This window comes from Bidens hawaiensis, unplaced genomic scaffold (genome assembly GCF_021521415.1).
Source record: "Bidens hawaiensis isolate Kalapana, Puna unplaced genomic scaffold, B.hawaiensis_p1.1 tig00059276_1, whole genome shotgun sequence".
Taxonomy (NCBI): Eukaryota; Viridiplantae; Streptophyta; class Magnoliopsida; order Asterales; family Asteraceae; genus Bidens; species Bidens hawaiensis.
Window position 1 is genome coordinate 53,834 of NW_027500691.1, and position 21,419 is coordinate 75,252.

A 21,419-nucleotide genomic window follows, 5' to 3' on the forward strand; every position below is an offset into this window, starting at 1 on the left:
CAGCACGCAAAACGAGGAAAAAGAATGATGATTGCTGTAGTAGTGTCCCATCGCGGTACGCGATGGGCTTGCTGAAGACCCATCGCGGTAAGGTTGACTTAGTGGTCAATAGCGGTACGCGATCGGACCACAGAAGACCCCGTCGCATACCGCGACGGGTGTGCAGACGGGAAAATTTGGTTAATATCATATCTTTCATGAAAAGAAACCCTAACTCCGTTTTGACGAACCATAGGCGATTCCAGCAGCTCCAAGAGGCGATTTCCACTATCCTAGCTCGTGTCAAGACCATATCTATGATCCATATCACCCGTATCGAAGATTTGATGATGTCTCGGCTCGGCTAATCTCCTAGAATCGCACCCGGGATGTATAGTTTGTAACCATTTACAGTTTTTCTCATGTGATTAAGAATACTTATGTTATGATTATTGAAGATTGATATATGATTATTGATGTTTAGTATTTCTACGTGTTCGGTCGGTTTAGGTTTACGTTGGTCTGAACGATCTGTTACTAGTTTCTAGATAATTAGTTATATAACTGTTTGGTTAGATTGAATACGATAAAACGTACAATTATCCTTAACTGAGTCACACTGGCAAAGACTGTTTGATAACCAGTGCCGTGTGTAAAGTAATTGTTGACGTCTAAGGTTTTGTTTGGTTGATCAGTTTTTAGTTAATCGTTAATAATAAATCTGTTAGGTTGCATGAGATACTGTTTGGTTGCTTACTTGAATTCCCGGGTGTGGTTTGCTTTGTTAACTGCTTATTACTCGTTTACTTGTTCGTTGCTTAGTTCTTTTAATTCAAACTATTGCTTGTGTGATCAGCACTAAAACTTGTTACTTCATAATATTAAATCTGTTACACGAATTGCATTGACCACATACTCCTTGTGATACGATACCTTACTTACTCTAACTATTTAGAATAATTAGGTTTTTGATTGACTCTAACCATCGATCGAGGTGTATGTGTTGCATGAGAGTTTGCTTAAGGGCAAGCAAATAATAAGTGTGGGGATGTGATGAGTGGATGTTTGGTTGTTACTAATGATTAATAATGTTGCACTTTTAGTTTAAATATTTGTTGGATTGCAATCATATTAAGTTGTTTTTTATATTTAATAGGTTAGGAGTTAAAATGAGTTAAAAGTGTATTGTATTTTACTTAAACCTTTTGAGATTAAATAAATAGAAAAAGAAAAGAAAGAATTAAAATCATTGTTTGTGACATTTAAATTCATACTACATTTAAAGAATATTTAAATAACTATTACATGGATTTAAAACATGTGTTTGTTTCTTCTCATGAGCATAGAAACCAAGTAAAATAATTAAAAGAGTAGAGCAGCAACAGCAACAGCAACGAGCAAACAAATGGAATTAACTTGGGTTCCATATGGACTACAATTAAGTTGGGCCCCAATTAATTCAAATGGGTTGCAAACTTTGACTTTATGAATGATTGGGCCGATTGTATTAGGGAATTGAGCAGGGGTTTACGAAACAGGGAGGAAGCCGCAACATGGAGAGTTTTCTTGGCTGCTGTGCACGCGATACGAGAAGAAAAATATTCATCATCATGAAGCAAGGCTAGTCCACTTGTGATCTACTCTGGGGGAATGGTTCATAAAGGTTAAGCACTCAATTTTGTTTGTTTATGTATTGGATTTGTTTATGTGATGACAAACATTTAACAAATTGAAGTATTAGTTAATTAAACGGTTTGTTGGTGTTTTGAGTTCTTTCTTTACAACCATGTTCGATTGATGACAAAACCTAAAAGCAGGTTGGGTGACTAAAGGGGGTTGACTTGGTACTAGTAGACCGAGTAATTTAATTATATTAGGTTTGATGACAAAAGCCTCTATCAATATCTACTTTAACTAATTTCCAACATCATGTCTACGTAGTGTCCAATTAATCAAACGAGTTTTGTATGAAACCTACAACCTGAACCTGGAGAAAGTTGCGTTTTCCTTAAATTGTTTTTAAAATCACTCTTTCAAAATTTTGCTTGACATCGTTTGTCCACTTTGGTTATAATTTTATATTAAAATAATCAAACAAATTTGTAATACTGACCACATGCTCCTCGTGGATACGATACCCTACTTACTCTAACTATTTAGTTAATTGGGTTTTTGAATGACTCAAACGACGGTCATCATCTTCCTCATCACATATTTTCTAATGTATTCCAGCAAAGTGATAATAGGCTTGTCCCTTCAATCTACCAGCTTTGAATTAAAGCATTCACACATGCTATTGGTCAACACATCAGACATTGCTCTACCTATTATAACAAAACATTTAAAACAGTGTCAGATAAACGACAAAAATTGAAAGTTATTAGAGAATAAAGGATAAAAATTGAAAACTTACTAGTGAAATGTGACCTTGTTTCCGGTGGCATCTTAGATACCCAAAGATATGCCCTTTTGTTTAACTTTTTTAGGTTGTTCATCTCTCTCTCATAGTGTGTAGGTGTTGTATATATGGCCATCTTCCAAAGAGCATCCCTGTAAAGCTTTCCTTTGAAGAGAGTTCTTAGGTTATCTTCAATGTGCCTAACACAAAACCTATGCTCCGCAGAAGGAAACAACTTATCTACCGCTTGTATAAGACCCTTTTTCCTGTCACTCATAAAGGTAAACTTAGATATGTTGTTCAAATCCAACTCATCACCAAGCATTCCAAGAACCATTCCCAAGAGTTCATTGTTTCAGCTTCAAATACAGCATATGCAACAGGGTAGTATCCATTGTTTGGATCTAGAGCAACTGCTGTTAAAAGTTGACCAGGCCAAGCACTTTTAAGGAAAGCCCAATCCAGTCCCAAGAGATCCCTACCTATTGCTTTGAACCCCTTTTTCAAAGACCCCAAGCAAACATATATCCTCTTGAATTGTCTTGTCCCAGATGTTGGATCTGAGCATTCTTCTAATTCAAGCTTCACTGTTGTATCTGGATTAGTCCTCTTCAACTCTTCAATATAATCCCTCAATAACCCATATTGGCCTATGAAATTTCCATTTATATGTTCCTTGGCCAACATCTTTGCCCTGTAAGCTTTCATGTCAGACACACCAACTTCAAACCTCCTTTGAAACCTTTATATGATAGATTTAACTTTCAGCTTTGGGTCATCTTGAAGACGAAAACCAAATGGTTTGAGAGGAACCCGCTGTGCAAACATAAATTTGCCTAGATTGAAGGCATTTATGTTCACTTATTAACCTTGTAATTTTCCATGAAGATGTTCTCTTTTGGTATGATATCAACAGTACCCAATGGCATCTAATAGCAAGTGGGTCTTTCCTTTCCCCCTACCCCCAATATTTTTCTGGACTGGTCCCTGATCTTTATTAGCACTGCTAGATCCAACCCCCTACATGTGGGACCCATCTTCCATATCCCCTTCACACACGACTCTCACCCTTATCAAATCATCTTTTCTTATCCTAATTTGTCTTCTTGTTTCAATTGCATGTGCCTTGATCATATCCTTCACCTTTGCTTTTGTACCAATAACTTGTCCCACATGGAAAAGATAATCCATGTCCCTCTTATTTCCTTGTTTTTACATATACAACATAACATCATCCAACATAACATCATCCATTTCAATGTCCAAACCTTTTAAACTGCCAATTGCATCCTGCTGTTCAACTTCAAAATCATTATGCAATCTGAAATCCCTCATATCTACATCTACATCATCCGTGTCACCATCTTCATAGTTGAAATTACTATCTGAATCACTTTCTGTATCTTCATCACCCTCCCTAGTTTTCTTAACATTCTTAGATATCTTATAGTTCTTAGATGTCTTCACATTCTTTGGTTTCTTAACTGGACAAACCTCTACATGTTCATCATCATCAGAACACTCATCTCTCATTTCAAAATTAGAATCCCTACTATCATCAGTTCCACTTTCATCTGAACTTGAAGATTCATCAACATCTGTAAGGTCCAAGACGGATCTTTCAATTATGATATCCGAATCTAGATGTTGGTGCGGAAATCCAACACTAGATGATTCAAGAACACGAAAAAAAACACTCAAAACACAAGGAATTTCTTTAAAACACACCTTATATTGAACGTCGGGTGCTTAAGCACTTTGATTACAAACTCGTCTCAACAAACTTAGACGACCAAACAACTAACTGAATGAACAACCCAAAACCCTATAAAACATGTTCTATATATAGGGTACCCAATACGCTAGCCCAACTATGGCCCAAAGCCCACCGAGATTCATATGGATCTCGGTTTACATACACAACCCCAACCTAATGCCAACTAAGCACAAACCAACTAATCTAGGCCCAACAATCTCCCCCTTGGTTTGTAGCTTGGTTCTTAGTCATGTTCCATGTAATCAATGTCAGCATCCTTCAAAGAACCTGCCCAAAACCTAGTCCTGATAATGGAAGCTGCCATGCTTGTGTATTCTTTTGCAGCCGCTTCAAAAATCGGATCAGCTATTATCTGAAATGTAACGAGGGTCTTAATGTCTTTCTCCCCAAACTTAAGCAAATCCCTTGGATCGAAGAATCTGAATTACCTTTTTCCCTTCTGTAACTTGACAACAACAGTGGCAGTTGCACTATCGAATATCCAGAATCTCATATTATCCAATGTACCATCTGTAATGGCGTCAGGCACAGGAATATGGGTGGCTTTCTTTGTTGCAGGCCACATGATGTTCACTATTGTCTTTCCAGTTTGTGGATCTTTAACCCCTTTGGCCTTCTTCAAAAATGATTCAGCAGTCTTCATATTAGGAAATACAGTGTCAACTTGACGACGTAAGAATTTCCAGAAGTATTTTGCTCACTTTTCATTAGTTGGGTTGTGAAATGGAGCATTAATCAGGTCAGTGAGATCCACCTTGGTCCAAGACCCGAAGTCCTTCATCTTTTTGTATTATTCTGTGCTTCCAGACTTTCGTTTAACCCACCACATATTTTTGTCAGAATCAAAACCCCAAGATACAATTCCGGAATGATCACCATATTTATATGAGAATCCTTTAGGAAAGGTGACAATGAACCTGTCTGGATGATCGGATGACTCAACATTCTGATTGGAGTTTTTCATCACCAGCAGCTTCCTCTGAAGTCTATCTGATTTCTCTTTGGTAATTGGAGGTGCAGAGATATACTGTTTCAGCGTCTCAGATTCATCTATGTTTGCAGTTGGACGAGCACTGGAACTTCCACCCTGATCAACTTGAGGTGTCCTAGATGATACATAATCACTGTTCTTGAATTCATCTCCAAATCTGTGAATAAGTTTTTGTTGGAGGTCTAGGTAGGGGTGCAAACGAGCCGAGCCGAGCCCGAGCTCGACCAGGCTCGAGCTCGGCTCGTTTAACTTACATTCAGCTCGAGCTCGGCTCGTTTCGAGCTCTATTTTCAAAGCTCGAGCTCGGCTCATTAGTAGATTTTTCAAACTCGAGCTCGGCTCGTTTACATTTTATAAGTTATTTATTAAATAATATAATTATTATTATATATTTTTCTATTATAATTTTTTGTAAAAAATAATATATAGTATTTACTTATTTTTATTTATTTTTATAACATCTATAATATATATAAACGAAGACATAAAAATCCTACGTGTCGCGATGTGATCGCTCCCCCTTTTTTTGGAGTCACCATATTTGCTTAATTTTTAAATGGAGGCTTCTCATGCATTTGACCCGAATTCATGGGTATGAGTCTTACCAAACCCAGATATTTCTTAAACGGGTTATAACATCTCATTAAATTAAAAATTATTCTCACCAAATTATTGATGTAAAATCCCTATAAATAGGATATAATAAAAATTAATATCTTATTTATTTTAAAAAATGATATATATATTATTTAAACAAAAAAAACAATTTGATAGTAAAAAAAATAAACGGTTTTTGGGTCTCATCAAACCATAAGTATATTATTAACTTTCATAAATATTATTTATAATTAAAAAACCAATTTTATAGTAAAAAAAATAAACAGGTCTTGGGTCTCATCAAAACCATATAGCTTTTAAACCGGGTTATAACATCCCATTTATTTGTGAAACAATTTATCATCAAACCATACGTATATTATTACTTTCATACAATAAAAAATATAAATTCAAAAAATAAATAAACATTAGAACAAACAATATAAAACAACCCCCGTAATTCGGGTGGATAAAAACTAGTGATACACACACACAAACACATATATATATATAAATAATTATTAAATATATATATTAAAAATTATATAAATAGCCGGCTCGAGCTCGATAAGTGAAGCTCGGGCTCGGGCTCGTTATTAAACGAGCTTACTTTTAGGCTTGAGCTCGGGCTCGGGCTCGATTAAGCTCGGCTCGTTCGAGCTTTTTGACGAGCCGATCCCGAGTAGCTCGCTAGCAGCTCGGCTCGTTTGCACTCCTAGGTCTAGGTACATAGCAGTTAATCCTCCCATGTTGGCCTGAAGTTCTTTGATCTTGGAATTCTTATCAGAGTTACCGGCTTCCAGCTCTTGAATGCGTACGTCTTTGACGACAAAGTCTTGTTCGAGTTCAAAGAGTCGACGTTGGAGAGCTTGTAAATCAATAGGAGCATCTTCAAGTACAACTCCTTTGCCTTTGTTTTGAAAATAATTTTCTTGCATGGCAAGAATCTGAGAAACCTTGTCGAAAACATCAGAACTAGACTGACCTAGATTGGATGGGCCAAAAGATCCAGAAGGATCATCAGTATCCGTTTCCAAATCAAACACACGAGAAAAATCATCAAAAATCTGATCTTGAGTCTGTGGCTCTGTGGTGGATGGACTTGGTTCAACTTGAGTCTCTGGAACATGTGACTCAGTTTGGTGAGTTTGTTGCTGTAGGCTAGTGGCTGTTGTTGGTGTTGTTGTTGTTTCTGCAACTTCAGTTACCCGCATGTCCAATCTCGGATCTTTCTTTCTGCGTTTATGTGGAATGAGATCGGCGGCTGGTTCCTCGGGAACATCATCTTCTTCATTTACAGCGATTGCTTGAGGAGACTTCAAAGCAGTCGAGTGTAATAATTCCTTGAAGGTCTCAAAATCACTTAAATGCTCAGCAGTCAGAGTAATTTTTGTTTCACGGTGTTCTGTCTCTTCATGTTCTTCATCTGAACTGATCTTAAAAGCAGCAGCCCAGTTCTGAGTCGGTGTCACGTGCTCTTCAGCAACTTGAGCTACAACCGGTATAGTCTCTGTTTCGACAAAACGGCCAAATTTAACCAAATCATGAAGACCCTAATATACCACCTTTGCCCCTTTTCTTGACTGCTTCATCAACCCAATGGTGTTGGGTCCCATTGACTTCATATCCAGTGTTTCGACAGACTTAACGAGATCAGTGTAGTGTGAGTCAAAAATCATCTGTAGAAATCTTGGATACATGAGGAACATCTCTTTCTTCTTCCCCTTCCGATTGCTCATCATCTCATCGAAAACGAACTTGGAATAGTTGTAATTCCAATCCATGATTAGAGCAACAATAGCCGACATAGACGTGCTAAAAAAACCGGTTCCGGAACCGAACCGGTGGAACCGACCCGGAACCGGTTCCAGTTCCTACCCAATGGACCAAATACCCGGTTTGGGTATTTTTGTACCCGAAAATCATACTCGGTTCCCCTATTTGTATTTCCCAATCGGTTCCGACCCGGTTCCTACCTGGTTCCTATTTGTACCCGGTCTGGTTCGTACCCGAAATAACCGGTTCCGGCGGGTTTTTTTTTGAAAAGGTCAAACACAGGTCAAACTAGCCGTTGTAACCGGTTCCAACGGTAATATAGCCGTTGGAACCGGTTTTTGAGAAACAAAAGAGCCGTTGTAACCGGTTCCAATGGTAATATAGCCGTTGGAACCGGTTCTTGTAGCCCAAAACCTATATATAAGTTGTTTTCCATTACTTGTTTCACCACCAAACTTAAAAACAAACTAAAAATACTTCTCCTTTAGCAAAACCCGACTATACAACTAAATATTATTATGGCATCCATAAAAAAACTAACAAGAAGGTTAAGAAGAGTGTTTTTATTGAACCCGTTCGTGCTATGGAGGACCCAAATGTTCTTGCGGTCGTCACCCATACCTTGCTACACACCATACATTGCTATTTATAGAATGTAAATAACCTAATTATAGTAAAAAAAACCGGTTCCAACGGTAAAAAATGGCTATATAGCCGTTGGAACCGGTTTGTAACGGCTAGTTTATTTGAAATTCAAAAAAAAAAAACCGGCGGAACCGGTTTTTACGTAATAACCGGTCTCGGTTCCTACCCTACCCGGTTCCTAAAAGTTGGCATTTCGGGGCATCGGTTCGGTTCGGGAACCGAACTGGTACCTGACTGGAACCGGTGCCATTTCCTTCCCGGTGTGAAAAAACCCGGTTCCGAACCGGTTCAGGTTTTTCAACAGTACCCGATTTGTGAACGTCTAAGCCGACATCTGAGTATGACTTATCTCATTAGATCCTCCCTTTCTTCCCGACACACATGAGAAAAACGTGTGTATCAAAAATCTCCAGTAAGAGTGAAATAAATTCTTGATTGCCGGAGGATACGTTCCCTCATAACCCATTCTTGTAAAAATTTCAGAGACAACAGTAGTCGAGTATTCCATTGGGTAATCGGATTGATCCCCAAACAAAAGCACTTCCCGTATGATGACCTCTGAGATGACGAACGGCTTCTTTTGTATTTTGGAGTCTATCGATACAACTCCACCTGACCCTCGTGGATTGATTGAGGCATTGTTCCAAAAATCAGTGATCATCTTCTTGCAAATGACTGGATTTTCTCGTAAAGCGTGAGAAATCCTGCAAGTGTTAAGACCGACAATCATAGATTTGAACTCCTTGTGAATCAGTGGTGGATCAAATAAGTGTCCAGATATATTATGTGTGTCCACAAACTTTAACGAAGCATGATCAGTCATTACTGCACCAAACGAGTCAAGTTAGTAAATACGTACTTGACTAGAGTTATATTTATAAGTAATTGTCAAGTTTTAAAGCATGAGGGGCCAATGATGACAAAATCATATTAGGTGGACCATAAGAGAAAAATAATAATAATATTATTATAATGGATTTCGGTCCATCAGTGAGTTCTCTGTCCAAAGAGGAGACCTCGGTCAAACAATGTGGTTTTCGGTCAAAGATGGTGTTCTCTGTCAAGATTAACCGAGAACATGAGTTCTTGGTCAAAACCAACGATTTCGGTCTACAAAAGTCAATCGAGAACGTGAGTTCTCGGTCTACAAAAGTCAACCGAGAACCCTTTGATTGGTCATGGGTCTTCGGTTTGACAGCTGGAGACAGAAAACCCTTTGTATTCCCTCTTGAAACATGTGCCATCTTCTCCGAGATGGCCGAAATCCCCATTAAACCTGCAAAAAATACTTTGAGTCTCCGACAATTAACCCTAACATTTTCCAATCGAAATCACAATCAACAGTTTAACAACTCATGATCCTTGTTTGCCAATGAGATTCGTCTCTCCATCTATTCATCATTCCATGAGAACACAACTCATTAGGTCTCACAAAAACATTCAATTTGAACTTGTGTTCACTACCTGTGAATCAATCAAAAGAGCAAACACCGATTAAAACTTGTGATTAGTGTAGTAGGAGGAGGTTCTCGGCCAGATGACTTGAGAGAAATAGGTTTTTGAATTTTGAATGCATTGTAAACAATAATTGAGGTTAAGAGACCTTTTATACCTCACTTTTCATGGGCCGAGAACCCTTAATGACTAGCTAGATGAGCCCAAATTTTCCATTTTGGCCCAAACCAAGTTTTAATGTATTCAGTAGACAGAATCAAAGCCCAAAAACAACCGCTTAATCACATTGAAAACAACCCAATTAGAACACACGTTTCGAGGAGAGTATTTTCGAGATAAAACAAATAGAACAAAAATGTTAAAAAAATGAAAAATTACAAAATAATAAAAATTAACACGAAATAACAATCCTTTCGAATTTTGCAAATTTGGGATCAAATTTCAGTTTTATTGAAACGCCGCCTTTTGTGAAAAGATCCGAATATGAAATCATATTGTTTAAGGTGCTGTCACAAGGATTCATGTTTAGCGTTATTATGACATAAAGAGAGGTTGATAGCAGGTATAACGAACTTAGTATGACTTTCATTGCATCAGTTATATGAATTAGGTTCAGTTCGGCATAAATCTTAGATGGACATCACTCATGGACCAGTGATGCCTCCTATCTCTTTTCAAAGCGTTTTGGCTTTCCCCAGATCACCCCAATTTGGCTTCAACCCCTAGTGCTTGATCAAAAGATTTTTATAGAAAATTAAATAGAGTTTTAAGCTTTAAGGTTGAACGTTGGACTTACAAGCCATCCGTACTTACGTGCCTTTCATTCAAGACATGATAGGAGTCACTTTTATGCCCCCATCTCTATAGTTCTATTTTGACCCTTTAAGCCTTTAAAAATGAAATTTTAATAACACAATAATTATTTTTTTTAATAACTTAGAAACTTAATATTTTTGGTGATCAAGACACTAATGGGCTCGTGTATGACTGGGTAGTTACTTTTCTGCCTATCATTCGAAGAGATGTATGTGGAGACATGCACATTTCTTCAAAATGACTCTCCACAGTAAGGTTAGAAAATTTAGTTTATATCACTTCAACTTTTACGCATCATGGAAAGCTACCATACAGATCAATGACTGTTCTAAAGCCTTTTAAGCTTAATAACTTCGCCCGTAAGGCACACAGAAACGATTTATCTATCATTTTCCAAAGGTTGGATCAATTTTCATTTGAAAATATTTGAAGTTTCTAAGAGCTGTTAACTGAATAGTAATATCATTTCCCAAACCGTTACAGTAGACACAAATGTTAAGAACTCAGTCACCCCGGTCACTCTTCAGTTTTCAGGTAAATGGCTATCCCGTATGACCACTAGTGGTTAACAGGACCAAGGCACATATGAGAATACGTGTCCCTCCAACTTGGAATTACCGACATAATTTTAAGTGAGAGAATTCAAAACACAAAAAACACGTCACAATCTCCCCAGATGCTTTCTGTCTTTAGATAAATGGCGATCCTGTATATTTACAAGTAGATCACCGGACCAAACATATATAAGTATATGTTCTTCAAACTTGAGCAACCGACATAATTTTAAGCGAGAGTGAACCATAAAAACAGACACACACCAAATTTAATATTTTTATTTTTAATTTTTTTAAATAACACGCACACACACTATTTTTGGCTTTTTGATTTTTCTCCCTCCTAAATTTGTACAAATTAAGAAAATATGTTCAAGTTTACGCCCAAAAAGACTCAATCCTCGAAACGAAACATTTTAAGAAAACTCACAAGCACATTAAATTTGGTTGTTCCGACCGGTTTTGTAAATAAATCTGCCACATTGTTATCAATGTGAACTTGTTTAAGGTGAATCAATTTTTGGTCGTAACAGTCACGAATAAAATGAATTTTAATATCGATGTGCTTGTTTATAGAGTGTCGAACTGGATTCTTAACAAATGCAATGGCAACATCATTAACACAAAAGATAGGGGTATCAAGAAATTCCAAACCGTAATTCAGCAGTTGGTTTTGCATCCGGATAACCTGGGAGCAGCAAACTGATGCAGCAACATACTCCGCCTCTGCGGTCGAAGTGGACACCTTTTGTTGTTTCTTATACTGCCATGAAATGAGACGATCTCCTAAGAATTGGCATCCGACAGATGTGAATTTTCTGTCAATGTCATCTCTACCATAATTGCTATCAGCAAAAGCATAAAGATCAAATTATGAGTTTTTGGGATACCAAAGACCTGACTTTGGTTGTCCCTTCAGATATCTAAAAATACTTTTAACAACAATTAAATAAGAGAGTTTAGGATTAGCCTGGAAACGAGCACATTGGCAGACTGCAAACATGATGTCAGGACGACTGGCAGTGAGATACATCAGAGACCCGATGATCGATCGATAGTACGTATGATCTACGGGACTCCCTTCCGGATCAGATGACAGCAGAGGCCTTCCGCCATGGGAGTGTTAGCACTCTTAGAATCTTGAAATGTTGTAAAATTCCCTCCGAGCTTTGGCGAAATGTAACCCAAAAAATGTTGTCATTTAACGCAACGAACTCATCTCAAACCTTTTCTTCATTACTCTTTCAAATCTGCACACAACTCAGCATTTGTGGATCCAAAATTAATATCATCCACATAGATCTGGACTAGAATCAAATCCTTTCCGACAATTTTACGGAACAAGGTTTGATCAATGGTCCCTCACTTGTAACCATGATCTTGAAGATGTGCGGTCAATGTAGCATACCACGCCCGAGGAGCCTGATGTAACCCATACAATGCCTTGTCTAACTTGTAGACATAATTTGGTTTCTTGGAATCAACGAAACCCGATGGCTGGTTCACGTAAATATCTTCTTTGACTTCGCCGTTCAGAAACGCGGTCTTAACATCCATCTGATATACTGTGAACCCCATGAATGACGCGTAAGCCAGAAAAATTCTAATGGCCTTAAGTCTAGCCACTAGAGCATAGACTTCAGTGTAATCTAACCCTTCAACTTGACGAAAACCACGAACTACCAACCGTGCCTTGTTTCGAACAGTAACCTCGGTGTCATCTTGATTTTTTCGGAAGACCCATCTCGTATCAAGTGCTTTCATTTTTTTTGGTAACTCAACCAATCTCCAAACTTTCAGCTTATCAAACTGATTCAATTCTTCATGCATAGCATCTACCCAACTTGGTTCCTGAAGGGCCATTTCTACTGTCTTTGGCTCAATTTGAGAGATGAAACAGGAAAACAAACAACTGTTTATGTGTCCTGTCTGAATTCTGGTGGACACGCCCGTTTCAAGAGGACCTATGACATTCTCAATTGGCTGATTTTTCTGAATCCTCGATGGAACTAATTGATCAGAAACATCACCGATAAAGTGCAAGTTTGACAAATTTACATCAATATCAGCAAGAGGGTTCTTCCATTCAGAGGTCGCTGTACTATGTGAGTACGAGGTACTGACGACATATTCATTTGGAAAGGCATCAGGAAATAGTGTGCTCCCAAAAATCTGACGAGTAGGACTCTCCCCCTCAACTGTTGTAGCATCTTCAGACGAATTTTGCGAGTATTCTGTTTCTGGAACTTCTATCAGCTGAGTGACGGACGCGGGTGTGTCTTCATTAAGTGGTTATGTGACATCATCATCCAGAAGGGAAGAGATGTGAGATACTGCATGTGGGTCATCTTTTTCAGCACCTGAAGGTTCTGTGTTGATGACCAGAAGTACATTAAACGGTTTGAAGAGTTCATTGTAATCGAATAACCAGTCCGGACCAACACGAGCATCAGTCTCATTTTCTTCCAACGAACGAACATCATAGGATTCTAGAATTTGCTTGGTTGACTTATTGTAGACCCTGTACGCGGTATGGCCCGCATAGCCAACAAAGTAACAATCATCAGCTTTGGCCCCAAATTTCAGAGTAAACTCGAGATTCAGTAGAGTGCATGGGCAACCAAATGCTCTGAAATGTGCAATAGTAGGCTTATGACCATAGACAATCTCATATGGAGTTTTCATCTGTGATTTGTTGATTATCACCTGATTATGAACATAACAGGCCGTATTAATAGCTTCTGCCCAGAAAAACATTGGCAGCTTAGAATCACACAACATAGTCCTTGCCGCTTCGATAAGAGTTCTGTTTCTCCTTTCAGCCACACCATTCTGTTGTGGTGTCCGTGCTGAACTGTACTGAAGAAGCACCGCTCTTTCTTAACAGAAATAATTCAATGATGCATTCTTGAATTCCGTACCATTATCATAATGTATTCCCTTCAGCTTCAAAATCAGTTGGTTCTCCATAAGCACTATAAACTTCTTGATCAAATCTGCAGTTTCACTCTTATTTGACCGGAAAAACACCCAAGTAAAACGTGAGTAGTCATCAGTAATAACAAGGCAATAAGAGCTGCGAGAAAGACTCAAGACTGATGAAATAGTGTTAATCAATTTCGGCTTATGAGTTTTTCATTGATGTTTACCCAAAGCACAGGCCACACATTTTTCAATAGTCACAAAATCTTTAATAGGTAGGCCACGTACCAAATCATTTTTAGCAAGACGATTCAAATTTTTTTGTATTAGCATGACCAAGACGACGATGCTATAGCATGGTATTATGTTTTGACACTTTTGAAACAAGCATGTTATTTCGTCAGGAACATTTTTGTTCATGTCCATCACATAAGCATTATCTTTTCATTGTGATCGAACAAGAATCCAGTCTTTTGGTATAATTATACCAGGTTTCAAAATCAAGCACTCCTTCTTAGTAAAATGAGTTGAAAATTCTTTATCACAGATTTGTGACACTCTCAACAAACTGTGCTTCAATTCTAGAACAAAATTAAAATTTTTAAATTTTAGAACACCGTTACTTACAACACCCTTCTGTGTAATCTTCCATTTCTCTCCTCCCGCAAAGGACACATACCCACCATTAAATGTTTGAATGTCGTGTAGTTGGGAAATGTCTCCTGTCATGTTCCTAGAACAACCACTATCAACATACCAAGGTCTGATGATATTCCTCCATAGCTGTCCCTACACAAAGCGCTGGATTAATTAGACTTTGGTACCCAGTCCATAGTTACACCGGGTGGCCCTGACTCATCTAAAGTTGTCACGGGTTGCCATGGCATGTCCTTTTGATCATCAAACGTTGGGTTTGCAGACTCTTTTACCGGAGATTTAGGTAACCATTTATGTATACCATTGTAAGACTTGGCATTATCTGTACGAATGGTTGACTTCATCTCTGGTGTTTTTGGGTTAGGAGGACATGATTTTGTCTTTTCTACCTGTTTCTGTTTAGAATTCATGTTCGTTTTTGAAACCGAAGCACCATTTCTAACCCCATTGCGAAACATGTTGTTAGGCTTGGTCTGATGAGGACTAAACCTGCCAGATTTGTTTCAGTTCCAATAATCGTCAGAGGGATTAGCCTGATTATGCCTGAATATTTTCTTGTACGAATTATGAGGCATATAGGGCATATTCCTCTGATAACATCCATAATAGGGAACGTGTGGACGATGTGGACAATTTCTGGCAATATGACCAGGAGTGTCACAGTTAAAACAAGTTTGACGTTTTACGTAAAAATCTTTTTGGGAAACTCCTCGTCTGGACTGGTTGTGTGGACCAGTTTGCTTAAAATTACGAGGACCATTTTTCACATTATTGAACTTATCACCTTGTTTGTCATTAGAGCATCCCTCTTTAACAAATTTAGGTGGTGAGTATTTGTTGGAAATTTTCAAATTTTTAAACTTATTGGAAACCACATTATTAGAATTTAAAGTTTTAACAGAATCAACCACACAAGAATCCTTGCTCTTTAAAACACAGCCCACACAAACAGTCGGAATAATAGAATTCAAAACAGGTAGTTTTAAAGAAACATCAGAAACAATGTCATTATTAAATTCAAAACAAGGGTCGTCATCCTCATCAGTCCATTCCTTCACAATTACTTGTTCTGCACATGAAGCAAACACATTAGAATCATTCACTCCTGAAGTGGATGCACTTTCATGCACAACACTGGCTTCATCATATTTATCTTGTTTGCCGTATTTCATGCCCTTTACTTTTTCCTCCTGTTCTTTGGTAACAGAAGTACTAACATAATTGTGGTTGTAGGGTGGGGGAATTTGACTATATCCTATGCCTTCACCTCCATTTTCTTTCCACCATAATTGATTTTCAATCATTGAATTGACTACTTTACTGGAACCTTTGAATTTTTTAAAATATAGTTCAACCCTTTCAAATTTGCTAGTTAGATTCAAAATTTCCAACTTAGAATCCAGTTTAGCAGTTAATTAAACTATTTCCTGTTTGGCATCTAGGTAGTAACAACATTTTATACTGAATTTAGACTTAAGCTTAGATAAATCCTTTTGAGTTTCTTCTATTTTATCTAGAAAACCATTTCGTTTTTCTTAAGTTTAAAATTTTCAAATTTACTCTTTCCATGTCTCTAATTAAGTTATCATTGTGGGCCTATATAATTCCATCTTATCAACACAATCTTGAGAACATGGTTGAAAACTTACCTCAGATGAGTCGGGCGAAGTGAAAGCCATATATGCGAATTGAAGTTCATTAACTTGCTCCACAGCAGCATTTTCTTCTTTAGTGTCTTCAACATTTGTGAAGTTTGCGGTCTGATTTCCGATGTTGAGAGCATCCATCTGATCCTCCCAAGAAATTGTTGAGTAACCAATCCCCTTTCACCATTTCCCAAACTACCCCATCCTCTCCTCTAGCATTACCCACTGGAACCAACACCCTTTCTGTGTTTCCTTCCATCGCTGGGTTAGTACATTCACGAGCAAAATGACCCGGATCGTGACAATTGTAGCATCTCAGGGTGTCCTTGTTAAAACCCACCTTCTGATTATTAGGCATATTTGTTTCTACTCGTCCTCATAGTGAATTTCTTGGCCCGAAATACCACCATGGCGATTTGCCAAGAGATATCCATTTCTTCAACATCGTCAGGATGGATCTGATCGAGCTCAGCAGCAACTACAGGTAGGACCAAGTTTCCAGCTAGAAATGCATTATAGCAGTTCCTGAATCCCGCCATTAGAGCTATTTTCTCCTAAGTCTCTTTCAGAATGGAGGGAATCTGACTGGAGTTCTGACCATAAGCAACACCAGAAGATGAAGATTTTCCATTATCAGCTGAAGATTGAGCAGACTTAGTGAAGAATACTGGAGCTGGTTGAGGTGGAATGGAAGATGATTGGCCTTGAGTGGATTTGAACATTTGAAAGTTTCCTTGAGGTGGATGTTGCTGAGTGGCCTTGAACATTGAGAAACTGTCTTGAGAAATTAGGGCATTGTTGGAAGCAACGTTGTACCCAACTGCACTGTAGGATTTCGCATGATTTATTGCATGTTGCTTGTCATTCATATCACATGCCTTGATAGTATCCATAATCTCAGAGATAGGCATTCTGTTGAGATCTTTAGTTTTCTTGATAACAACAACATTCATATTCCAACTCTTTGGCAGTGAGTTCACCAGCTTGTTGTTTATCTCAGAAGTTGCTAGATAAATGCTTGCGAATCTCATTTCAGTCACCAGGGCTATGAACCTTTGGAATTGAGTCTCCAACGACTCTCCCAGAACATGGTTAAACATATTGAACATTTTTCGCAGCAAGTCTTGGCGACTCCTTTTCATGTCTTCATTTCCTTCATACACCTCAATCAACGCCTCCCATAACTCCTTGGCAGATTGCAGTTCTCTAAAACCAAGGGCAATCTCAGGTGAGAGTGCCATGGTTAAAGTTGAAAGAGCCTTTTCATCTTCCTCAACTTTAGCAAAATCATCATCATCATAAAAAGCAACAGGCTTCACAATAATTTCAGTTGAGTTATCATGTTGATAAGTAATTCTTTGAGGCCCCCTAACAATACTTCTTCAAACTTTGGCATCCTTCATCTTAACGTATTTCTCAAAACAAAATTTCCATTCACTAAACCCTTCATGAGACAAGAGACGGGGTATACGAGTGGTGGTCCCCATTATAGAGTCCAGTTCTTGATGGAGATAGACGTTGGTTGATCCATTGCCATTAGTTAACTGTTCCATTTTATTAGTCAAATTGGTTCAAGAGTAATTAAAGTCCAGAAAATTTTTAAGTCCAAAACACAAGGCCCAAATCAAGTTGATCAGGACCAAAAGTGGTTACAGTCCTGTTGACCGAGAATCAGTGTTGACTGAGAACTAGGATTAACCGAGAACTAATACCGAGAACTACACTGAATTAACCGAGAACCCAGATCGTTGGCTGAGAACTCAAAATTTGACCGGGAATTTAATCGTCGACCGAGAACTTAACAATTCAGCCGAGAACAAGTAATCTAGGCCGAGAAAACTTGGTCTGATGCCGTGAACACTTATTTGATGCCGAGAACCCTGTTTTTACACCGAAAACCAATTTGAATCGTAACTAACTTCCGAGAAAACAGGGATTTGATTTGTTTCCAAACCAAAAACCAATCTTTTACCAAAAAGGTAGATCCTTCACCTCCGATCAACAGTTCGCCGGAAAAATTAACACAACCACCAACGAACAAAAATCTTGAATCCTTGATAGCACAATAACGAGACTGAATAGGTCAAGTCTCTAATACCAATTGTAAGGTCCAAGATGGATCTCTCAATTATGATATCAATGAATCTAGATGTTTGTGTGGAAATCCAACACTAGATGATTCAAGAACACGGAAAACAAACACGCAGAACACAAGGAATTGCTTCAAAACACACGTTCTATTGAACGTCGGGTGCTTAAGCACTATGATTACAAACTCGTTTCAACAACCTTAGACGGCCAAACAACTAACTTACTGAACAACCCAAAACCCTATACATCATGTTCTATATATAGGGTACCCAATACGCTAGCCCAACTATGGCCCAAAGCCCACCGAGATACATAAGGATCTCGGTTTACATACACAACCCAAACCTAATGCCAACTAAGCACAAACCAACGAATCTAGGCCCAACAATATCTTCTCCACCATCATCTGAAATTGAAGATTCTTCACTATCTCCATCTCCACCTCCATCTCTGTCACACCCCGACCAAAGGCGGTGGAACATGCCGGGGTGCAACGATTGCTCATAAGCGCATGACACTATTTAAAGCGACAATATTTAACAAACTCATTTCATTTCAAAACATCGAAAATGTCACATAACAATATACATAAGTCAAATACAACAACATATAACAAAATATAACAAATCAATTACTGTTCATTTTGCTAATATCCTAGAGGTATCGATGTCGTTTTCTTGAACTCCACAATCAACCTAGATGCAAACCTGTAACATTTCATAAAATAAAGATGGGCAACACAAAGGTTGGTCAGCAATTCATAAGTTTGTGCACGTATATATATAGTAAGAAAAGCCACAAAACTTGTATACAAAACAATAAATAGGAGCATTAACTTGGATAAGTAGATAAAATCTCTAATAGAATTACGTTAGCGACACCTTGCTATGAGGGGATGCCAAATAGTCTAGGATTTTATAGTTATCGTTAATTGCATTACGTTAACGACACCTTGCTATAAGGGGATGCCAAATAGTCTAGGATTTTATAGATCAACCAACCGAAAGCGATAAACACATAGGCATATGATCATAGAACACCAAATCTAGCAATTATTTAAGTAAAGTATATGATAACGTTTGTGGTTTTAAGATTCAAGTATAAAGCATTTAGTTGAATAAGTATGAAATGTCACCCCAAAACAAAAGATGGAAAACGGGGTATGAAGTACTCACGTTCAAGTAATAAACTTGAAAGATGATAATTTGGAGATTTTCTGGAACGACGGGTTTAACGTATGAAGCCTAAATAAAAGAAAGTCTTGGATTTAGAAAGGTTGTCTTGAAGATCTTTAAATAAAATAATTGTTGCGAAAAGTAAACAATTTAAGTTCGAGGTTTAAAATGTAACTACTTAAGAATTTATAATAATAACCCTTTAAAATGTAAGTTTGTTCGAAACCAGGTTAAAGTATCTAACCTTAATATTTACTTAACCTATGTTAAGTAATAAGGTGGGAAAAATGCTAAAGTGCAAGTTACTTTGGGGTAAAGATACTAAAACGGGTCTTTAACGAGTGTTCGGGTTGTTGGTTCGGGTCTTGATAATTGGTCAAACCCTAAGTCAGCTTTCGAAGATATTAAATGTTATGAGATAACTCATTAAAATCAAGTAAGACTTCACCAAGTATGTAGTTCTATTATTTTAGAACTAACACCGCACGTTAAGAGAGTGTTCGGTTTTGTCGGTCCAAACTTTGTTATGAGATCAAGTTGGATCCAACATTCCCAAGTACTTAAGAAAGTAATTAAAATCAGTTTGTAAATGATATTTAAAGAAATATACAAGTCTTGATAGCTAAAAACACACTTGTGTGTCTTAAGCGAGTAAAAATTGGTTTAGTTCGGTTTGGTTCGGTTTCCATCTCACAATACGTTCCTGAATGGTTTCCATATGCCCAAATTTCAAAGAACTTGTATAATAATTTATAGATGGTGAAACTTAAGTTTTACAACCAAAAAGTTAACAATAAAGTCTTTTAAACGAAAGTTCGGTTTGGTTCGGGTTCCATCTCACAATATGTTCCTTGATGGGTTCCACGTGCCCAAACATTAAATAACTTGTAAAAATGATTTTAGAAACTTAAATCTAACATAAAGCATGTTTAAAACAATTATTTAACAAAACTAGTAAAGTTCAGTTTACGGTTTGTACAATTTACGGTTAAACCGAGGTTAGTCTCTACAAACCCACACCATGGAACTTCATAAATATGACAAATAAACTAAAAAGAGCAGAAGTTAAACAAAATTTATATGTGCAACAAGTTATATAAGTGAATATATATCAAGGACCACGAAAGTCCTACAAGAAGCCTAGCCTTACGAAGTCCGAAGCTTAACCAATCGGATTCGGAGAAGCAACTACCGAAGGTAACAAGCGGTGTGTATTATATATATATATATATGTTGTACCACCATATTCAAGTACTAATAAGACTACATAAGCTAATTAGAATGAAAGATTAAACTCAGTTTGACTTTTATAAGTCAAACCTTCATGAACACATATGGGTGTTAAACACAAGTGGTTTCATGCAAAAAGGATAAAAAACAAACTTAAACAAACGAAAACCCGTAGCTGCAGCTGATGCTACTCACGCTACGTGACCACCTAGGGTGTCCCCCATCGCGCGGTGCGACACGGTTGATTTTCTGATTTCCTAGCTTTTGTTATTTGGCAGATTTAGTCCCTGTAGTTCGTTTTAGGTGATTTTTACGCGTTTCAAGGACCAACAAGGATGTTTTCTAGACCCAACAAGTGTAAAACAATAATGTAGCATAAAATCTATCATTTTGATTATATCATAAGCTTCGGTAAAAGTTTACAAAAACGAATACAACTCGAGACCCGAAATTGACGAATGTCATAGTATTCCCTACTTTAGGAAATTTCATCCCGAAATTATGATGAAGACGACGATGCAAACAAATGTGGATACTTCTCTTTCATTGCGTCTTCTCGTTCCCAAGTAAATTCTGCGCCGCGCTGTGATTCCCATCAAACTCTGACTAACCGAATATGACTACGTTTGGTTTTCTTCTCGTTGCGATCCATGATCTCAATGGGTCGTTTAACTATGATCATTGACTCGTTGACATGTACTTCATCGAGA

General features: G+C 37.7%; 1 protein-coding gene across 1 annotated transcript; it reads right to left on the reverse strand.

Annotated features, from left to right (window-relative positions):
* Window positions 1-2,235: 2,235 nt before the first annotated feature.
* On the reverse strand, window positions 2,236-3,085 carry LOC143602638 (uncharacterized). The gene is made up of 3 exons (XM_077079676.1): window positions 2,712-3,085; window positions 2,393-2,643; window positions 2,236-2,303 (listed from the first exon to the last, which is right to left on the reverse strand). Exons 1-3 carry the CDS (start codon window positions 3,083-3,085, stop codon window positions 2,236-2,238), a joined length of 693 nt encoding a protein of 230 aa, XP_076935791.1.
* Between the last annotated feature and the right edge of the window lie 18,334 nt (window positions 3,086-21,419).

Bases quoted from the DNA above. Each gene is read 5' to 3' on its own strand.
- LOC143602638 (XM_077079676.1), bottom strand. From the start codon at position 3,085: ATGAAAGCTTACAGGGCAAAGATGTTGGCCAAGGAACATATAAATGGA. The intron at 2,644-2,711 runs GTTCTTGGAATG...TATGAGTGACAG, and splicing joins ACAATGAACTCTTGGGAATG to GAAAAAGGGTCTTATACAAG. The intron at 2,304-2,392 runs GTAAGTTTTCAA...TTGTTATAATAG, and splicing joins AACAAGGTCACATTTCACTA to GTAGAGCAATGTCTGATGTG.